Source organism: Scyliorhinus torazame, chromosome 5 (assembly GCF_047496885.1).
Source record: "Scyliorhinus torazame isolate Kashiwa2021f chromosome 5, sScyTor2.1, whole genome shotgun sequence".
Lineage (NCBI taxonomy): Eukaryota > Metazoa > Chordata > Chondrichthyes > Carcharhiniformes > Scyliorhinidae > Scyliorhinus > Scyliorhinus torazame.
In genome coordinates this window covers 285,469,531-285,491,743 of record NC_092711.1, presented here as the reverse complement: position 1 = coordinate 285,491,743, position 22,213 = coordinate 285,469,531, and the positions used below count along the sequence as shown (strand labels likewise).

Genomic DNA, 22,213 nt, shown 5'->3' with positions numbered 1-22,213 from the left:
GACTGTGGGAGGAAACCGGAGCACCCGGAGGAAACCCACGCAGACACGGGAAGGACGTGCAGACTCCGCACAGACAGTGACCCAAGCCGGAATCGAACCTGGGACCCTGGAGCTGTGAAGCAATTGTGCTATCCACAATGCTACCGTGCTGCCCTTAAGAACAAATAAATCTACACTATATCATTTTACCGTAATCCATGTACCTATCCAATAGCTGCTTGAAGGACCACACAGTTCAAAACAGCAGCTCACCACCACCTTCTAAAATGGCAATTAGGAATGGACAACAAATGCTGGCCTGGCCAGCGACATCCACATCCAGTGAACAAATAAATAAAACAAAAAAGGAATGCAGAGAATGTCCTCTTCACTTCAGTTAAGTCCCTTATAAAGTAGAGGTTTCCATTGGCCTGTGGTGGCTCTGAGCCCAACTAAATAAAAAAAGGAAACTTAAATTAAAAACTTTTACTATTTGTTACCATAATCTTATAATCTTAGCTATTCTATTTGTTTTCCAGAGCAATTGAAGTAATGAAAAGAAACAGGTTGGGTGGCTGGCCTAATTTTGCTGTTGTTAAGAGAGTAGTTATAGATGAAAGTCGGGGGCGGCACACGGCGCAGTGGTTTACTGGGACTACAAAGCCAAGGACCCGGCCCTGGGTCACTCTCCGTGTGGAGTTTGCACATTCTCATGTCTGCGTGGGTTTCACCCCCACAACCCAAAGATGTGCAGGTTAGATGCATTGGCCATGCTAAATTGCCCCTTAATTGGAAAAATAATATTTGGTACTCTCAATTTAAAAGAAATAGATGAGTCTGGGTGGCACGGTGGCACAGTGGTTAGCACTGCTACCTCACGGCACCGAGGACCCGGGTTTGATCCCGGCCCTGGGTCACTGTCCATGTGGAGTTTGGACATTCTCCCCTTTTCTGCGTGGGTCTCATCCCCACAACCCAAAGATGTGCAGGGTAGGGGGATTAGCCATACTAAACTTCCCTCAATTGGAAAAGAACTGGTCACTTTCAAATTTATTTTTAAAAAAACGTTATAGATGAAAGTCCAATAGGTAAAGTGTTGGCATTCTTGCCCCATTGGATGAAGGAAACTGAGGAACAGGTTTAGGGTTTACTGCTTCCCTCGCTCAAAAGGAAAACAGATCTATGATTGTGTTTTTTTTGTTGAGATTAAAGGTTTAATTTATTGAACTCAATGTGATGGAATGGACTATTTAGGAGGAAGTGAATACCAAACTAAGCCTTCCTCCGATGGGAGAAACTCATGCCAGGAGCATTCTACTAACATGCACAAGAAACCACACTTTAGGTCAGTGATGGCAGATTATGCCAGACAAAAGGCATGACACCCAATCCTGGTCACCTTCTCACTTGATGTTCACACACATGCACATTCCACCAAGTATTCCTAATACAGGGATGCCAATATTAAATTACCGAACCACTAGAATTCAGCACAGGCCAGGGATCAAATTCAGCACAGGCCAGGGCAGCACGGTAGCACAAGTGGATAGCACTGTGGCTTCACAGCGCCAGGGTCCCAGGTTCAACACCCCACTTGGTCACTGTTTGTGTGGAGTCTGCACGTTCTCCCAGTGTCTGTGTGGGTTTCCTCCGGGTGCTCCGGTTTCTTCCCACGGTCCAAAGGGGTGCAGGTTAGGTGGACTGGCTATGATAAATTGCCCTTAGTGACTAAAAAGGTTAGGAGGGGTTATTGGGTTAAGGGGATAGGGTGGAAGTGAGGGCTTAAGTGGGTCGGTGCAGACTCGATGGGCCGAATGGCCTCCTTCTGCACTATGTTCTATGAAAAAAATATATAGGATAACACCAGAGAGCGCACTTAACTGCACCCAGTGATGGAAGCTATTTTCACCTTAGTCACTCATGCACTGTACTTGAATCCGAGTGTAAATAAAGCTGGCCCCAGGGTGGATCTGCAAATAAAGACGCCAAGCCAGCCACCCCCCCCCCCCCCCCCCCCCCACCGACCATTTACAATAAGCGTAACAAACCAAATTTACAGATGTACTATAAATGAAAAATATAAAGATAATTAAAATTGATTTTTTTTTTTGCCTGGAAGTTACAACGCTAATGAAAGGGGGGAATAAAATCAAGAGGGCAGTTTAATTTTAAATGTTTGAATAAATTCCCCCTAATCCTTTTTATCTGATAGGTGAAATTCATGAATCAGAAAGTGTTTTGTACTCTGATTAAATGCGCCCGCTAATTAACGTTTGCCCCATAATATGTGCCTGCTAATTAATTTCCCCCCCCCCCCCCATAATTAAAATAAATAACACAACAAATAGGTTGGTATCGCCTGAGCAATTATCTGGTGGTAACACTTTCAAATCTGTAATGTCTCACACTGCAGTCATGAAATGCAGTTTCACTGACACCAGAAATTCCAGTATCCTCTCTGTCACTCTCTCAGTACTCTGCTCTTGCTGTTGAAACTTTCTTTAACTGTTACTACAACCATAAAATATAATTAAAATACACTACAATCAGAAGGAAACAAACATAATCAAAGGTTCTTACCTGGTGGGTGTATGGGTGGTGGCCCACTACTGACAGGAGGGGGTGGGTGTAAGAAATGAGGTGGTGGTCCAGGTATTGGAGGAGGAGGACCTGTTGGGGCTGGAAATGGCGGTCTTTTGTTGCCATGGTCTCCGAGAACCTAACACACCGCAACCAAAAAAAAATAGTATTTTTATAATTCAGTTCATAACATTCCTGTTTCAGAACTGTGCTTTCTAAAAAGAGGGAGTTAGGAAGATACAAATGGGAAAAGGCAATCAAGTTGATCCCAAATATATATACAGTAGTTGTACATTCCTCCCTTTTGAATTTGCAGACACCTCCACAATCTCTCTGTTCCACATATTTATCCACGTAGTGTAAAGATGGTAAATCTATAAATGTCCCTAGTTTGAATCGGAGTTTTTTGTTATATCAGACATTTTGAGTGGTGGTTCATTTACACCCCTTAAATTCATGGAAATTACTGCAAGGTCTGGATGCGGTTTTTTGCCCCCAACTGCTGCTTTGTAGCTCAGGTATTTAATCAGCTGCATCAGCTTGAACTTTATCTTCTCCGACTTAAAAATGCCTCTAGTGAATTGCAATGACCTGTACCAAACCAGTATTCCACGCAAATGTAACATTAGCCCCTGGGATTTACAGTTACACAAACACACACACACAAAAAGGTGTCACTATTATTCTGTAATGTGGAGATGCCGGCGTTGGACTGGGGTGAGCACAGTACGAAGTCTTACAACACCAGGTTAAAGTCCAACAGGTTTGTTTCGATGTCACTAGCTTTCGGAGAGCTGCTCCTTCCTCAGGTAAATGAAGAGGTCTGTTCCAGAAACACATATAGACAAATTCAAAGATGCCAAACAATGCTTGGAATGCGAGCATTAGCAGGTGATTAAATCTTTACAGATCCAGAGATGGGGTAACCCCAGGTTAAAGAGGCGTGAATTGTCTCAAGCCAGGACAGTTGGTAGGATTTCGCAGGCCAGATGGTGGGGGATGAATGTAATGTGACATGAATCCCAGGTCCCGGTTGAGGCCGCACTCATGTGTGCGGAACTTGGCTATAAGTTTCTGCTCGGCGATTCTGCGTTGTCGCGGGTCCTGAAGGCCGCCTTGGAGAACGCTTACCCGGAGATCAGAGGCTGAATGCCCTTGACTGCTGAAGCGTTCCCCGACTGGAAGGGAACATTCCTGCCTGGTGATTGTTGCGCGATGTCCGTTCATTCGTTGTCGCAGCGTCTGCATGGTCTCGCCAATGTACCACGCTTCGGGACATTCTTTCCTGCAGCGTATGAGGTAGACAACGTTGGCCGAGTCGCACGAGTATGTACCGCGTACCTGGTGGGTGGTGTTCTCACGTGTAATAGTGGTATCCATGTTGATGATCTGGCACGTCTTGCAGAGATTGCCATGAAAGGGTTGTGTGGTGTCGTGGTCACTGTTCTGAAGACTGGGTAGTTTGCTGCAAACAATGGTTCGTTTGAGGTTGCGCGGTTGTTTGAAGGCAAGTAGTGGGGGTGTGGGGATGACCTTGGCAAGATGTTCATCGTCATCAATGACGTGTTGAAGGCTGTGAAGAAGATGACGTAGTTTCTCCGCTCCGGGGAAGTACTGGACGACGAAGGGTATTCTGTCGGTTGTGTCCCATGTTTGTCTTCCGAGGAGGTCGGTCAGGTTTTTCGATGTGGCGCGTTGGAACTGTCGATCGATGAGTCGGGTGCCATATCCCGCTCGTACGAGGGCATCTTTCAACGTCTGTAGATGTCTGTTACGCTCCTCCTCGTCTGAGCAGATCCTGTGTATACGGAGCGCTTGTCCATAGCGGATGGCTTCTTTAATGTGTTTAGGGTGGAAGCTGGAGAAGTGGAGCATCATGAGGTTATCCGTGGGTTTGCGGTAAAGCGAAGTGCTGAGGTGACCGTCCTTGATGGAGACGAGTGTGTCCAAGAATGCAACTGATTTTGGAGAGTAGTCCATGGTGAGTCTGATGGTTGGATGGAACTTATTAATGTCATCGTGTAGTCGTTTCAGTGATTCTTCGCCGTGGGTCCAAAGGAAAAAAATGTCATCGATGTATCTGGTGTATAACATCGTTTGAAGGTCCTGTGCGGTGAGTAGGTCCTGTTCAAACTTGTGCATGAAGATGTTGGCGTATTGGGGTGCGAATTTGGTCCCCATGGCTGTTCCGTGCGTCTGGATGAAGAACTTGTTGTCCAAGGTGAAGACGTTGTGATCCAGAATGAAGCGGATGAGTTGCAGAATTGCGTCTGGAGATTGGCAGTTGTCGGTGTTGAGTACTGAGGCTGTTGCAGCAATGCCGTCGTCATGGGGGATGCTGGTGTAGAGTGCCGAGACGTCCATTGTGACGAGGAATGTTCCTGGTTCAACTGGTCCATGGGCGCTGAGTTTCTGTAGGAAGTCCGTCGTGTCGCGACAGAAGCTGGGTGTACCTTGTACGATGGGTTTCAAGATGCCCTCGATGTAGCCAGAGAGGTTCTCACACAGGGTCCCATTGCCTGAAACGATTGGGCGGCCTGGTGTGTTAGCCTTATGTATTTTTGGGAGGCAGTAGAGATCTCCAATGCGGGGAGTACGTGGGATGAGAGCACGTAGGGTGCTCTGAAGATCTGGATCCAAGGTCTTGATCAGTCTGTTAAGTTGGCGGATGTGTTCCTTGGTCGGATCTGCGGGTAACTGTCTGTGGTGTTCTTGGTTGTTCAGTTGTCGGTATACTTCTTTGCAGTAGTCCGTTCTGTTCAGCACGACAGCCCCCCCCGTTGTCTGCTGGTTTGATGACGATGCTGTGGTTGGTCTTGAGAGCGGAGGGCCACTGTCGTACTGAACAGAACGGACTACTGCAAAGAAGTATACCGACAACTGAACAACCAAGAACACTACAGACAGTTACCCGCAGATCCGACCAAGGAACACATCCGCCAACTTAACAGACTGATCAAGACCTTGGATCCAGATCTTCAGAGCACCCTACGTGCTCTCATCCCACATACTCCCCGCATTGGAGATCTCTACTGCCTCCCAAAAATACATAAGGCCAACACACCAGGCCGCCCAATCGTTTCAGGCAATGGGACCCTGTGTGAGAACCTCTCTGGCTACATCGAGGGCATCTTGAAACCCATCGTACAAGGTACACCCAGCTTCTGTCGCGACACGACGGACTTCCTACAGAAACCCAGCACCCATGGACCAGTTGAACCAGGAACATTCCTCGTCACAATGGACGTCTCGGCACTCTACACCAGCATCCCCCATGACGACGGCATTGCTGCAACAGCCTCAGTACTCAACACCGACAACTGCCAATCTCCAGACACAATTCTGCAACTCATCCGCTTCATTCTGGATCACAACGTCTTCACCTTGGACAACAAGTTCTTCATCCAGACGCACGGAACAGCCATGGGGACCAAATTCGCACCCCAATACGCCAACATCTTCATGCACAAGTTTGAACAGGACCTACTCACCGCACAGGAGCTTCAACCGATGTTATACACCAGATACATCGATGACATTTTTTTCCTTTGGACCCACGGCGAAGAATCACTGAAACGACTACACGATGACATTAATAAGTTCCATCCAACCATCAGACTCTCCATGGACTACTCTCCAAAATCAGTTGCATTCTTGGACACACTCGTCTCCATCAAGGACGGTCACCTCAGCACTTCGCTTTACCGCAAACCCACGGATAACCTCATGATGCTCCACTTCTCCAGCTTCCACCCTAAACACATTAAAGAAGCCATCCCCTATGGACAAGCGCTCCGTATACACAGGATCTGCTCAGACGAGGAGGAGCGTAACAGACATCTACAGACGTTGAAAGATGCCCTCGTACGAACGGGATATGGCACTCGACTCATCGATCGACAGTTCCAACGCGCCACATCGAAAAACCGGACCGACCTCCTCAGAAGACAAACATGGGACACAACCGACAGAATACCCTTCGTCGTCCAGTACTTCCCCGGAGCGGAGAAACTACGTCATCTTCTTCACAGCCTTCAACACGTCATTGATGACGATGAACATCTTGCCAAGGTCATCCCCACACCCCCACTACTTGCCTTCAAACAACCGCGCAACCTCAAACGAACCATTGTTTGCAGCAAACTACCCAGTCTTCAGAACAGTGACCACGACACCACACAACCCTGGCATGGCAATCTCTGCAAGACGTGCCAGATCATCGACATGGATACCACTATTACACGTGAGAACACCACCCACCAGGTACGCGGTACATACTCGTGCGACTCGGCCAACGTTGTCTACCTCATACGCTGCAGGAAAGGATGTCCCGAAGCGTGGTACATTGGCGAGACCATGCAGACGCTGCGACAACGAATGAACGGACATCGCGCAACAATCACCAGGCAGGAATGTTCCCTTCCAGTCGGGGAACACTTCAGCAGTCAAGGGCATTCAGCCTCTGATCTCCGGGTAAGCGTTCTCCAAGGCGGCCTTCAGGACCCGCGACAACGCAGAATCGCCGAGCAGAAACTTATAGCCAAGTTCCGCACACATGAGTGCGGCCTCAACCGGGACCTGGGATTCATGTCACATTACATTCATCCCCCACCATCTGGCCTGCGAAATCCTACCAACTGTCCTGGCTTGAGACAATTCACACCTCTTTAACCTGGGGTTACCCCATCTCTGGATCTGTAAAGATTTAATCACCTGCTAATGCTCGCATTCCAAGCATTGTTTGGCATCTTTGAATTTGTCTATATATGTGTTTCTGGAACAGACCTCTTCATTCACCTGAGGAAGGAGCAGCGCTCCGAAAGCTAGTGACATCGAAACAAACCTGTTGGACTTTAACCTGGTGTTGTAAGACTTCGTACTATTATTCTGTAGTTCTGTTAAGGCGGCATGATGGCGCAGTGGTTAGCACTGCTGCTTAACGGTGCCAAGGACTCGGGTTCGATCCTGGCCCCGGGTCACTATCTGTGTGGAGTTTGCACATCCTCCCCATGTCTGTGTGGGTCTCATCCCCACAATCCAAAGATGTGCAGGGTCGGTGGATCAGCCACACTAAATTGCCCCTTAATTTGGAAAGAGAATTGGGCTCTTTAAATTTTTTAAAAATGCAATAGTTCTGTTACACATAGCTCTGATGTGTTTCAAGGTGAGATATAACTTGATGGAGAATTGTGTTTCGGCCTTCGATGTCCAAATTTTTTTTTTTTAGAAAATATTTTATGGAAGCATTTGTAATTTTCACAATTTAACATAGACATTTCTAGAACAACCATGCCGGTCGACGCACAAAATACCCCCTAAAATAACAACAAACAATAAACCACGTACGACCAAATATTTTTTAACACTAAATGTTTTTAAAGGAACCAAAGCGTAATAATAATCTTTATTGTCACAAGTAGGCTTACAATAACACGGCAATGAAGCTACTGTGAAATGCCCCTAGTCGCCACATTCTGGCACATGTTCGGGTACATGGAGGAAGAATTCAGAATGTCCAAATTACCTAACAGCACTTCTTTTGGGACTTGTGGGAGGAAACCGGAGTACCCGCAGGAACCCACGCAGGCACAGGGAGAACTTGCAGACTCCGCACAGACAGTGACCCAAGCCAAGAATCAAAATGGGACCCTGGCGCTGTGAAGCAACAAAACTAACCACTGACTTCAGCAAACATCTAGCACTGTGTGCAAACAGGCAAGTTGCTGCATCAGAACTAAAAAAGATAAGAAACTCAAAGGTCTAGATGTAGTTAGAGACATGCAAAAATAACTAGATGTCAAGGCCACCATATTATCCTTGCTTTGGCCATTTCAATGTTTTTGATCTGCTAGAATCGGAGCAAGGGAAGTCCTGAGAATCAGAGCATGGAGAGCCCTTGAGAGTTTGAACTGGCTTTAGTTCAAATTAGATACAGAATATCTTTCGTAATTAGACTGTTCAAATAATAGGGAGGTAATGATTAGGGTAAATCGGTCTCCACAGGCTTGGTTATGCAGAGAAAGTACAAGAGGGGATTTCTCAAGCAGAGATTGACTGAAGCAATTATACCTGGGACACAAGCAGGAAGTAGCTACGTGGAGATCGTGCTTTTACCCAGGGAAAAATGGTAATGCTGTTTCACTTTGATACTACTGCTCTGACATTAGCATGTGTCAATTATTGCCAACACTGAACAAAATACAACTGTCACCTTGGGCACTTCTAATAATTTCAGAACAGTTGGGATGGAATTAAAAAGTTAATTGATTCTGTTACCGCAGATTCCAACATTCAGAAGCTGTTCATAGGCTCGTTTAAATCTGCATTCCCACTGTCCAGTTCCCTTCCCCAGGTTCATCACTATGTGTGTCTGCATTAGATTGCATTCACCATTTGTTTGACCATTCCGTCACCCTACTCTGATCCCCCTGTATAGCAACATGGCCTAGTTCTGCATGTTGAAGACAGCACACCGACTCAGTTGTTCCAGAATATCTTAACCCAACAAAAGAAAAAATACAAACAAATGAGACAAATTAATAATAACAGAAAATAGGATTCAAGAAAAAAATCTCAGCATGATTTGCTCCTGTTTATTGTGAGAGCTGACTAAAAATTCCATTTGGATCAGCAGCCCTCTCAATCTCTTGTGCAAGTGGCTATTTTCCAAGTATCGGCAGGTTTTATGACCCTGCTGATATCACGAGACACAAACATTCTCTCTCTAGCCAAAGCAGGAACCTTCCTCCTTGCATTCAGTTGTCGCTGTAGATCATTTACTTGCATCATTCCTGCAGAAATCGCTGACGTCAACATATATGGGACCAAAATTGAACACCTTGGTTTGTATAGCTAGGCATGAGCGATCATGGAAATGTAGCAAATAAAGGGGAGGAAATTCTAGATGAAAGTACTTTTTGTTCACAATATTTAATTTTATAAAAATAATTGTTTGAATGTATTTGTAAATTGAAGTATTGGTAAAGTTCTCTTCCCTGGCATACAAATCCAGCTTCTTTCATTGATTTGTCATTCCAGTGACATTCCAGCTGCCTATGGCTGTGCTGGTGTTACCCAATGTACTAATGAGCCACAGAGAACAGTGTCCCACGTCACAAGATAGTTTCAGACAAGGAATGCCATTTGATCCAACTTAATTCATCCATTCAGTTAGATCAGAATATCTTATTGCAATACCTTTATATAAATAAATTTAGAGTACCCAATTCATTCTTTCCAATTAAGGGGCAATTTAGAGTAGCCAATCCACCTACTCTTGCACATCTTTGGGTTGTGGGGGTGAAACCCACGCAGAAACGGGGAGAATGTGCAAACTCCACACGGCAGCGACCCGGGGCCAGGATCGAACCCGGGTCCACAGCGCTGTACGCAGCAGTGCTAAACACTGTCCCACCGTGCCGCCCATCTTATTGCAATACCAGTTTCTTAAATGAGTCTCTTAAATGAGCCTAAGAGTTTTACCTCCATTTGTCTATCAGAAATGTTATTTTCTGATCATTCTGTGTGAAATTTCCTAATATCAGTCTTAAATTTACTGTTTACTTTTGGAATGAGCAATGCCGCCTCCTATTTTAGTAATATTCTAGATTTACCTTTTCCATTCCCATACACGTCTTGTATACTTCTGTAAAATCATCTTTCAGATGCCTCATTTCTGGACTGTCTTTTCTCATCTGGCAGACCTTTAACAGTAAAGATCAGCCTCATGACTCTTAGTACTGTTTCCAGCATATAAAATGTCTCCCTTACGTCTTGGCAATCCACACAGGATGTAGTATTTAACATGCGATCATACCAGGATACTGGTGTTATGGCCTGTACGATTGATTATTATTCCCTCTGACTGATTAAAATTTTTTGTATCGTTAATATTCTTGCAATTCGGTATTTATGTTTGGCATCAACTCTATTTTCCAGCTTTCCCGGAGCTATCACAACATTAATTTACGGAGTATCTGCACGTTATGTATTAAAGAATGCATTCCTGTTGGTGGAATGTCACATGATCTGTAGTGAGCTTAGCAGGGTGTTTGCGCAGACTTTCAGTTCTCCATCTTGGATTGTATGAGCAACGTCTCCCAATAACCTTTGCACTGCGTTTGTAAGAAACCAGGTGTGTGGCACCTCCATACGCTTTCCCTTTGCGGCATATAGAGAATATAACAACACATCAACCTTTTTTTCCTTCTTAGGTACATTACTTTGCACTGGGCTTGTTGTTGGCTATTCTTCTGTTCACATATATTTTGACCAGCTCGTTCTGTGATTTCGGGCTGCCCTCCCACTTTGACATCAACTGAAATTCTGACCACTTGCACCACATTTCTGAAACCAGGGCAGTCATATAAAGCATAAGCATTTATAAATAAACACTGAGCCTTGGGGAAACATGCCGAGTACTTTTCCACATCTTGCAATCATTCCATGAAGTACTCTCACCAGGTTTTAAAACATCTCAGTTTGGAGTTTAATCAGTAACCCTTTGTATGGAACTTTGTCAGATGTCTTTTTTGAAATCTAGGTATACTAAGTTATGAGACCGTCTGCATGTACATGATATAGCACGACCTGAAAGAAGTCTAGGACTGTGCCTAGTGTTTATTATTCAGGATTATGGTGCGGGAGTCTCCCAGCCCCGGACGGACGGACGCACGCACGCACGCGCACACACACACACACACACACACACGGGTTCGAAGGGCCGGGTAGTGGCCTATTTGGGAGGGGGGGGGGGGGGGGGGGGGGGGGGGAGGAGAGAGAAACGGAGGGAGGGGGGCGACCCCGGGGGTGGCCTCCGATGCGGCCTGGCCTGCGATCGGGGCCCACCAATTGGCAGGCCGGCCTCTCTCGGTGGGGGCCTCCTTTCCTACACGCTGGCCCCTGTAGCCCTGCGCCATGTTGAGTCGGGGCCGGCGCGTTGAAGGAGGCCACTGCGCATGCGCGCGTTGGCGCCGCCACACTACGCATACGTGGGTCCCGCGGCGCAGTTCACGCCAGGATCGGCAGCTGGAGTGGCGCGAACCGCTCCAGCCCCGTGCTGGCCCCCTGTAGGGGCCAGAATTAGTCCTGGCAGTGGCCCGTTCACACCGCCGTAAAACACAACGGTGTTTACGACGGCGTGGACACTCTGCCGCGGGATTACAGAATCCCACCCATGATGGGTGAATTCTAATTATTTCAGTGCTGTTGACTTAGAGAGGTGAAAGGTTTCCTTTAAATAATTATCCAATAGCTCATGCAGGTTGAAGTGTCTCCATATTAAATATCAAGGATCACGACTTGAAACTGTCTTGAGAACTAAAGAGCCACATTTTGGAAAATCACACTATTGGCTAGGAAATTTGGTAAACTCATTAATTTGTCATGATGTGGAGATGCCGGCGTTGGACTGGGGTGAGCACAGTAAAAAGTCTTACAACACCAGGTTAAAGTCCAACAGGTTTGTTTCGATATCACTAGCTTTCGGAGCGCTGCTCATTCCTCAGGTGAATGAAGAGGTCTGTTCCAGAAACTGTCTCTATATATGTTTCTGGAACATACCTCTTCATTCACCTGAGGAAGGAGCAGCGCTCCGAAAGCTAGTGACATCGAAACAAACCTGTTGGACTTTAACCTGGTGTTGTAAGACTTCTTACTGTCATTAATTTGCAACAGCAAAAAAAAAAAGTGTTCAACAGACCAGGCCATAAGACATTGGGTATGGCCTTGAGACAGTGCTTCAGATAATCCTAACAGTCATAAAGTTGCTCATAAAACCAACCAGGGTTTAAGATAAGACTGTACAATCTACAGACCGAAAGAAAATGTTTGTGCATTCTATACCACTTTCCACATTTACAGGATGTCTGAAGAAGTTTAAAACAGTTTCACTGATGCTTTCCAGGCACACATGCCAGCCAATCTGCATACAGCAAGGTCCCAAACACAGCAATGAGGTTAATTTGGCTTTGGTGCTATTGATTCAGCAGTAAATGTTGGCACTGGCAGAACTCCTGCATATAGCTGAATCATGTTATGGAAGCATTTACATTTATCTGAACAAGCAAAAGGCACCTTGATTTAACTTCTCCTCTGGAAGATGGTCTCGGGTAATGCACTATCCCCCTAGTACATGATATGGTGCTTCATCTTCCAGAAGTAAACATTGGACTATTGATCACCACTTATTGCAAACTAAGCCCACGGTAGAGATTGTACTCAACACTTTTTTCCCTGACAATTTACTTCCTTCCCAGGAATTGAAAATTCGGGCTTGTCGCTGCAGCACTGTTCCATGGACATCAACTGGGGCGGCATGGTGGCAGCGTGGTTAGCATTGCTGACTCACACAAGGGATCCAGGTTCCATTCCAGGCTTGGTGGAGTGCCTGTGTGGAGTTTGCAAGTTCTCCTCGTTTCTGTGTGGATTTCCTCTGGGTGCTTCGGTTTCCTCCCACATCCCAAAAATGTACAGGTTAGGTGGGTTTGCCATGATAAATTTCCCCTTAGTATCAAAAGATGTGCAGGTTGGATGGATTGGCCATTATCAAAACACAGCGTCACCGGGGGGGGGGGAATAAGGTGAGAGAGTCTTTTGGACGGTCAGTGCAGACTTTTAAAAAAAATGTATTTTTATTACAAACATGTTTCAAAACAGGTTACAGTGAATAAACATCACGGGAGACATACTTCCCAACAATTAACTACACAGGCTGTACAGATTTATTTCCCTTTTTCAACCCCCGCTGCCCCGCAATGAACAGCTCCTCAACCACGGTTACAAACATCCCCTACCTTTCCTCAAACCCACCTAAAGAGCCCCTTAACTCATACTTTATCTTACTAATTGCAGATAGTCGTACAGGTCACCCAACAAAGCTGATACCACCGGTGGTGATGCCAACCACCACCCCAGCAAAATTCGCCGCCGTGCAATCAGAGAGGTGAAGGCCAAGACATCGGCCTTCCTCCTCTCCATGAACTCCAGCTTCTCTGAAACCCAAATACCGCCTCCAACGGTTTTGGGTCCACCTCATCCTCCACTATCCTGGCTAAGATCGCGAACACTCCCGCCCAGAATCTTCCCAATTTTTCGCAACCCCAAAACATGTGCATGTGATTCGTTGGCCCCCGCCCACACCTCTCACCCTCATCTGCTACCCCCTGAAAGAACCCACTCATTCTCACCAGAGTCATATGCACCCTGTGCACCACCTTAAACTGCATCAGGCTCATCCTTGCACAGGTGGTGGTCCCGGTCAGTGCAGACTTGATGGGACGAATGGCCTCCTTCTGCACTGTAGGGATTCTATCAACTGCCTCTTGTAACCATCTCCAATTTCCATTTTCAATCACCTTCAACTCAGTGGTATACAACAATGAAGCAGAATTTACTGCACCCGTCATCTCTTATAGAGTCTCTGACAAGATTACTCACTTTTAACCAGAAACAGGATTTAATTTATGTTGACACACACAAAAAAAATGTTTTTTTTACCTGAATCGCACTCTCATCTCCTCCATGCTTGTCTCGGCGCCTTCCTTCTACCCTCCTGATAGAACCAGTGTATCCACCAATAACATCAATTGTGCCAGCAAGTTTTCTGGAGGGAAAACTTAATATTACATTAAATCTGATAGTTCCAAAAAGTTGGGTCTCAAATATATCAAGAACTGCTAGAATTATTCCCATTTAAAAATTATATTATTTAATATGAGATACTGGTGAGCCTCGGCATTCCAACAATGTTATATTAGCAAAAATATATATAATAATCTTTGTCATAAGTAGGCTTACATTTAGTACTGCAATGAAGTTACTGTGAAAAGCCCCTAGTCTCGCCCCATTCCGGCGCCTGTTCGGGTACACGGAGGGAGAATTCAGAATGCTTAACCATTTACAATCCTGCAGCAACACTTAGCAAACGTGTGGCAGGTGGGTGACGGTGTGGTTGTGGGGGCAGAGAAAGAGATTTTTTTAAAAAGGCTATTGAGAAGATATTGAGGCAAAACAGATATTTAGTTTTCTATATTACTGGACTGTGCTTTCAACATTCAGAACTAAAATGATTTAATTGCAAAGAACTTTCAGTACTGATGTGATTCGATTATGTTTGAAAGCACTTGAACGGCAACATTGCCAAGATGATCAAGAACACTTGCATCTAAATCATGCTGTGCACCTCCAGTCCTTCAAGACTGAATCCACGTAACAGTTTAGGCAAGTTTATATTCATTACACTTAAATATAGGTTTTAAAGTTTCAAGTTCTGGAATTTTCTTCTAAAACCTCTTTTTCTTCTTTCAGACATTCTTTTAAATCCATTTTTTACCCCCTGCCCAAATATCTCATGTGATCTTGAAACACATTTTGTTTGATAACACTCCCTGAAATACATTGGAAGGTTTTGGTACATTAAAAGGCACCATATAAGGAAGATTTGCAATTACATAGCCCATTTTTCACAACACCTAACATCTCAAAAGCACTTTACAGTCAAGGAGTACTTTTGACGTGTACTCAGTGTTGTAATGCAGGAAATGTGGCAGCCATTTTCTGCACAGCAAGTTCCTACAAACAGCAATGCAATAATGACCAGATAATTTGTTCCTGCAAAGTTAATCGAGAGAAAAATAATAATAATAATCATCGCTTATTGTCACAAGTAGGCTTCAATGAAGTTACTGTGAAAAGCCCCTAGTCGCCACATTCCGGCGCCTGTTCGGGGAGGCCGGTACGGGAATTGAACCTGCGCTGCCGGCCTTGTTCTACAGTCATTACATTACAAGCCAGCTGTTTAGCGCACTGTGCTAAATCAGCCCCTAGCCAAGAAACCAGCAATAACTCCCAGTTCTTCTTTAGAATAGTGCCATGGGATCTTTTACATCCACATGAGAAGACAGGCCGAGCCTCAGTTTAACATCTCATCTGAAGGATGCCACCTCTAACAGTGCAGCACTCCCTTTGTACTGCACTGGTGTCTTGTGGTAGGCCGGAAATACGGAATCTTTTGACTCAGAGGCAAGTGTGTTAGCAACTGAGCAATGGCAGACAGGCAAGTTGATAAAATAAAAGTTGTTGTTAAAAACTTTCAGGGTTTTTCTGATAGGGCAAAGGCCAAGAGTCATTCATAGACTTGGTAAATCTACAGAAAAGAACTTCAAGTGGAGGAAAGAGCAGTGATTACTGAACTACCTTTCACAAGTTGGCTCCTGGTTTACTGATTTAGTGTCCCCCCTACTGCTATCTGGTCAAGATCAACCAACTTAATGCAGCCCACTGATTAAACCTAGGATTTTCCTGTATGGTTCAGTTGTATAATCCTGTTACATCAGAAAAGGATCAAAATATTACATTAAAGGCAGTCTTCATTCACATGGCCCTCTTCCTCTACAGGGCCAAAAAAGGATTTTATTATAGTAGGACTCCAGCTGCAATGTTCTGAATGTTAATCTTACTAAAATAACAAATTTTATTTTATTTCAGAAGTCATTAGGTTCCGAATTCAAAGCAAACAGCTCCTCACTACTTTAAAAAAAAACACTATGAGAATGGCTTAAGGGCATTCGAAGAAAAGTAGTTCTGGATTGAGCTCCACCCATATCTATTGCACTTATTTCACATAAAATACTCACTGATACTCAGTAGCTATGCCTCTTACCTATTAGGTGGTGGACCTGCTTTCATCCTTCCGCCAGGTGGAGATGCAAAATCAGCTTTCAATTCCATTTTTAGCAAGTTGTTTTCCAAGTCCTTCTCTATGTTGCATAACCTCCCTTGCTGAACCTAGGTAAAGGAGAATGTTGGGAACAATAATTACACACATGGCCTACTTATCAAAAACACGCAACCTTACATGTCACTTTGAAAAATAAGATTAACATTAAACATTTTTCAGACTACGTAACTGCTACCAGGACTGGCATATAATTTGGGCAGATCTTCGACTGCAGTTAGTGACAAACGGTTTCATTTCAAAGGTGCTATTAAAAAGGGACCCTATCTACCTGTTCAGGTGCATCAAAAAATTCCATGGTGCTATTCAATATGGATTATGGATTGTCCTAGCCAACATTTCTTTCTTAACGAACTCCAGTAAAATCGTTCATCAAAACATTTGTCATTTATCTCATTGCTTCGTGTTGGACTTTGCTTTACACAAATTGGTTAGCATGTTTGCCTGAACAACTGCACCTATACCTCTATATGAAAGTTGTTATATAAAATGAAGTTATTTCTTTATTCACACACAGCCGTGGACATAGAAATCAGATGGAACCTGACTGTAGAGTGCGCTACATATATGTAAAGTAAAGGTTGCTATAGTCCCAGACGAGCATAGGCCGCTTTCCCCTTTGAGGGGGAGAACAATAACTGGGAATTTATTACTGACATGTATATCATACACAGTATCTGTAATGAGACATTTTGGTGAGGACACTGTTTGAAGGTCCTTGCATTTCCAAATAAAATAACTGCAATTAGCTAACTCAGTACAGGCTAGAATGGAACATGGACCCATTAGCTTTCAATGCAACAGAAGGCCCAAGCATCTTCAGACAGCATTCTGAACTTGTTTTATTTCAGCAGTCCTCTCAAAACAGAAGCAAAATCCCTACAACTGCAAATCGAAGTAAAGTTACAAACCAATTATCATCCTATTCAATTACGAAACAGGAAGTATTTTGTACCAATACTTTGTTCTCTGAACCAGATGCAAGTATAGGATCAAGTCCTAACTGAAGTCTTCGTTGTTTCTCACAATAAGCTTTCCAGGTCTCTTCATTGAAGCCGTAGTTAAAATAGTCAGAAAGATCAGCACCTAAGAAAGAAAGTAATTGGAAAAATAAAGGCACATATTGCTTTAAAGTCAATTAGTTCAAAAGAACATTTTTTCTCCCACCTCCAAATGAAATATTGGTTCTCGATAACCCCCAGCACCACATTCACTCAATTGAACTATTAGAACTACTGCACTGAAGGCTGGTATTGGCCTCATCTTATCTGTACTGGTTCTATACCAGAGCAACCCAAAACTGAACCGTCTGCCCTGTTCTCTCTTCATAGTTCTATATCTTTTAAGCTTCAAATATTTACCCATCATTCCTGAAAAGATGCAATGCTCTCGGGTCTCAACTACTTCCTGTGACAAAACATTCAATGTGCCTTCATAAAGATTGGGTTCCTGACCTTTCACACTGTACAAGGTTGAGGGCAATTACATAACAATGAGAAGTTAAACATTCAGCACCTGGGTCTTAAATGTCTATAAAGAAACACATAATTAAATTTGCACACTTAACAAAGACTGCCTGCCTTAACTAATTTCTCAATCTACAACTTAGCCTCCATCAAAATCTATTTATATGTTAACTTTTGAGGCACATATCAATCTAAATGCAACAGCAACTCAGCATTACCAGCACCCAGAACACTCAAAGGGATTCCCAAACAGCATCCTCGTCAAAGTTTGAAGATCCCTTCCTCCCATGACTCCATTTTGTTGTTATGTTGAGACGTCAGTTTGGAAACTTCATTGGAATTAGGAAGTTGCTGGCAATTCCACAGGAGTTGCTGTATAGATCATATCTGCACTCTTCGGCATAATGAAATGATTTACACTTTTTGATCAAAAATGTTTACAATTCAAGGGGCAGAGCACTCCTTCTCATCTTTCTGTGAAATATGACTGTTCACAAATTAACTGCTCATTGACCTTCCGCAATGACAGTGACCATACCTCAATTAAATTTAATTCAATTTTCATTGTCCATTTGGAGATTGTGGGCACAATGTTTGCTCATTAAAAATCTCATACATGAATAATTATCAAATTGGCACAAAAGTTCAATATATGTTAAGTACATATGTTCAAAAGAAATTGATTGATTATACAATTTTTGAATGTCTGCGGATGTGAAATAAATGCGTGATCTATTGTTCCTCACTTGCAACATGCACCAAATAGAACCATGCCAAGAACCAAAAGATAATTTTTTTTTTTTTTTTTTAAATCCAAAACTTACCTGGTTTTCTCCAAGGTTTGTCTTCAAACAAGTCCAAGTCTGCCTCAATCACTGGAATTCCATTGATGTTTCCAGGGGCATCTAGGTCAATGCCTCTGGAATGCAACTTAGCTGTATCGAGAACAGAAAAGACACATTTATAAAGAATGCATTTACCATTGTTCAAATTTGAAAGTCTTTACACCATAATCAGTCAACTACCCATGACAATCACTACCATATTGAACTTAATAGGAATCTGATCAGAGCCATGAAAAATATCACTCGCATAAACAACTGCGAGTGGAAAGAGAAAAGCCACTTACTTTCAAGCCGTAGTCAAAATATATTTAATAGAATGTTTTATTTGACTGAATTTATCAAAAATTGACTGGAAATGGATTAGATGAAAATTAGAAAATCTCATTTAACATCGCTGTTAAAATCCTTTGTTGCTGTCCATTCCCTAAATCTTTTGCTCTCTATTAGAAACAGTGCAGATATTGCAGCATAAATTGTCAAACAAACATATTAAAAAACATTGTATTGTTGATATATAGCCAATAAAATTCTAATTGCTTCTGCAATATTATTTCTGGTTTGTCTTTATCAATGAATTTGTCTCAAATGAAAACTTTCATTAGGTTCCTCATTTTATACAAATGCTACAGTCTCGTGCAGGACCAAGGGCACTGGTTAGTCCGGTATCTCACATATGTAGCAATTAATTCATAGGACCATCTGTGCCAAGTTATTCAACTGTGAGGAAATCGATTACACACTCACTCTCTTACAGTGATCATTCGGTGACAGAGGCAAAAAAACTAACGCGATTACTCTGTTTCCCACTCTGGGTATAGGGAAGCCAACTGCAGCGAACCCATTGCTATTACAGCCAGGATTATCTGACTTACGAGAGACTAGTGCGTGATCTGCAGGGAAACGTGATAGGATTTATATTTGTATTTAGGGTTTTACATGTAGCGTCTAATTTAACTCATTCGGAATCATCCTACATAATCCAATTCAATTTACATCAATTAAGCTTCTGTCCCATTACCAACAGGATTGCGCTCCAATATTTTCTGAAGAACAATTTAACTCAATTTACAGTAAGGACTAAACAGGACAGAGGCATAATTAAATACTTTATTTAACCACTTCTGTGGTCACATACAAGCATCCTAATTGGGAGGAGTGGCCATTCGTCCCCTCAAGCCTGTTCTGCCACTCAATAAGATCACCGCTGATCAGATTGTGGCCTCAATTCCACATTGCATCTATCCTCAATAACCTTTGACTGCCTTGTTGGTCCAAAATCTATGAACCTCTGCCGTAAAAGTATTCATTGACCCTGCCTCCTCCACTTTCTGGGGAAGTGTTCCAAAGATTCACAAACCTCAGAAAAAAAATCTCTAATTTCCATCTCAAATGGGAGACCTTTTAATTTTAAATGGTGTTCCCTAGTTTTAGTCTCTCCATAGAACCACAGAAAAGTTACAGCACAGGAGGCCATTTGGCCCATCTGTCCATGCCAGCCAGAGGACACTCAGGTGCCCTTTCTAATTCCACTTTCCTGCACCTGGTCCTTACAGCACTTAAGGTGCAGATCCAGGTAGGTGCAGATCCAGGTACATTTTTGACGAGTTTAGGGTCTCTGTCTCCATCAACTCGGGCAGCGAATTCAAGAGCCCCACTACCCACTGCATAAAAAAAGTTCTTCCTCGTGTCCCCCTCTACACCTTCTGCCACTCTTACTCTTCCCCTCATAATTTTGTACACCACTATTAAGTCACCCTTTAGTCTTCTTTGTTCCAAGGAAAATAAGCTCATCCTATCCAATCTCTCCTCGATGCTACATTTTTCTCGCCCTGACAACATTCTTGTAAACCTCTTCTGCACTCTCTCCAAAGCAATTACGTCCTTCCTGCAATGTGGTGACTAGAACTACACACAATGCTATTGGGCGGCACGGTAGTTCAGTGGTTAGCACTGTTGCTTCACAGCACCAGGGCCCCAGGTTCAATTCCCGCTTGGGCCATTGGCTGTGCGGAGTCTGCACATTCTCCCTGTGTCTGCGTGGGTTTCTCCTGGTACTCCGGTTTCCTCCCACAATTCACTTAGGTGAATTGGACATTCTGAATTCTCCCTCTGTGTACCCGAACAGGCGCCGGAGTGTGGCAACTAGGGAATTTTCACAGTAATTTCATTGCAGTGTTTTTAAAAATAAATTTAGAGTACCCAATTCATTTTTGTCCAATTAAGGGACAATTTAGTGTGCTCATCTTTGGGTTGTGGGGGCGAAACCCACGCAAACACGGGGAGAATGTGCACACAGTGACCAGAGCTGGGATTGAACCTGGAATCTCGGCGCCGTGAGGCAGCAATGCCAACCACTGCACCACCGTGCTGCCCTTTCCTTGCAGTGTTAATATAAGCCTACTTGTGACAATAATAAATATTATTATTATTAGTTGTGGCCTCAATTCCAACATTATATCCTTATTTTTATCTTCTATACCTCTGCCAATGAAGGAGAGTATTCCATATTATTTCTTTACAATCTTTTACTTGAAACTGCTGCCTTTATGGACCTGTGTACTGGTATGTCAAGATTTCTCACTTCATCTACCCCTCTTATTATATTCCCATTTATTGTGGGCTCCCTATAACCGTTTAACCTCCCTAAATGCACAACCTCACATTTCTCAGTGTAAAATTTCATCTGCCACTTTATCGCCCACTCTACCAACCCATCTTTCTCATTTTGGAAATTATAGCTATCCTCTACTATATGTATACACTGTCTGCCACTCGTCAATCTTTGTGTCGTCTCCAAATTTCCCAATCGTTCATGTCCAAAATGTTAATATATAACACAAACAATAAGGGTCCCAACACCAAGCCCTGTGGAACACCACTTGAAAGAACTTTCCATTTGTAAGGGCAGCCATTGGCGATTACCCTTTGTTTCCTATTACAAAGCCAACTTCTTATCCAGTTTGCCACATTGCCCTGTATCCCATGGACTTTTACTTTTTTGACCAAGCTGCCACGTGGGACTTTGTCAAATGCCTTGCTAAAATCCATGCACACAACATCCACTGCACTACCCTCATCAACTCTTCTTGTCACTTCCTCAAAGAATTCAATCAAATTTGTGATGCAAGACCTTCCTTTAACAAACCCATGCTGACTATCCCTGACCAGTCCATGACTTACTATGTGACAGTTAATCCTATATCTCAGGATTGATTCTACTAATTTGCCCACCAACGACTGAAGACTAACTGGCTTATAATTCTTTGGCATTTCCTTCAATCCCTTTTTAAACAATGGAACAATTGCATTTTTCAGTCCTCCAGTACCTCCCCTGAATCTAGTGAGGATTGCAAAATCATCCTCAGAGGATTTGCTATCTCCTCCCTGACCTCCTTCAGTAGCCTCGGAAACAATCCATCTGGTCCTGGCGACTTATCAACTTTCAGGTAATCCAATCCTTTGAGTGCTTCCTCTCTTTTTATGATTATCCCATCCAATATTTCATGGTGTTCCTCCTGGACTACTATATCTGCATCATTCATTTCCTTTGTAAACACAGAGACAAAATATTCATTTAGAACCTTCCCACAGCCTCTGCATCTACGTAA

General features: G+C 43.6%; 1 protein-coding gene across 8 annotated transcripts in view; it reads right to left on the bottom strand.

The window, feature by feature from the left end:
* LOC140421173 (pre-mRNA 3'-end-processing factor FIP1-like) overlaps window positions 1–22,213 on the bottom strand; it is a 70,561-nt gene that overhangs the window by 24,863 nt on the left and 23,485 nt on the right. For 3 of the 8 annotated variants that reach the window (XM_072505655.1, XM_072505652.1, XM_072505657.1), the window contains 6 exons: window positions 18,585–18,695; window positions 17,250–17,380; window positions 16,220–16,344; window positions 14,056–14,173; window positions 10,173–10,262; window positions 2,560–2,698 (listed from right to left, as the gene is read on the bottom strand). In XM_072505655.1, the coding sequence (XP_072361756.1) occupies window positions 2,560–2,698; window positions 10,173–10,262; window positions 14,056–14,173; window positions 16,220–16,344; window positions 17,250–17,380; window positions 18,585–18,695 (714 nt within the window). The remainder of the gene's footprint in view (window positions 1–2,559; window positions 2,699–10,172; window positions 10,263–14,055; window positions 14,174–16,219; window positions 16,345–17,249; window positions 17,381–18,584; window positions 18,696–22,213) is intronic. The other 5 variants (XM_072505653.1, XM_072505656.1, XM_072505654.1 and 2 more) reach the window with 5 other exon arrangements.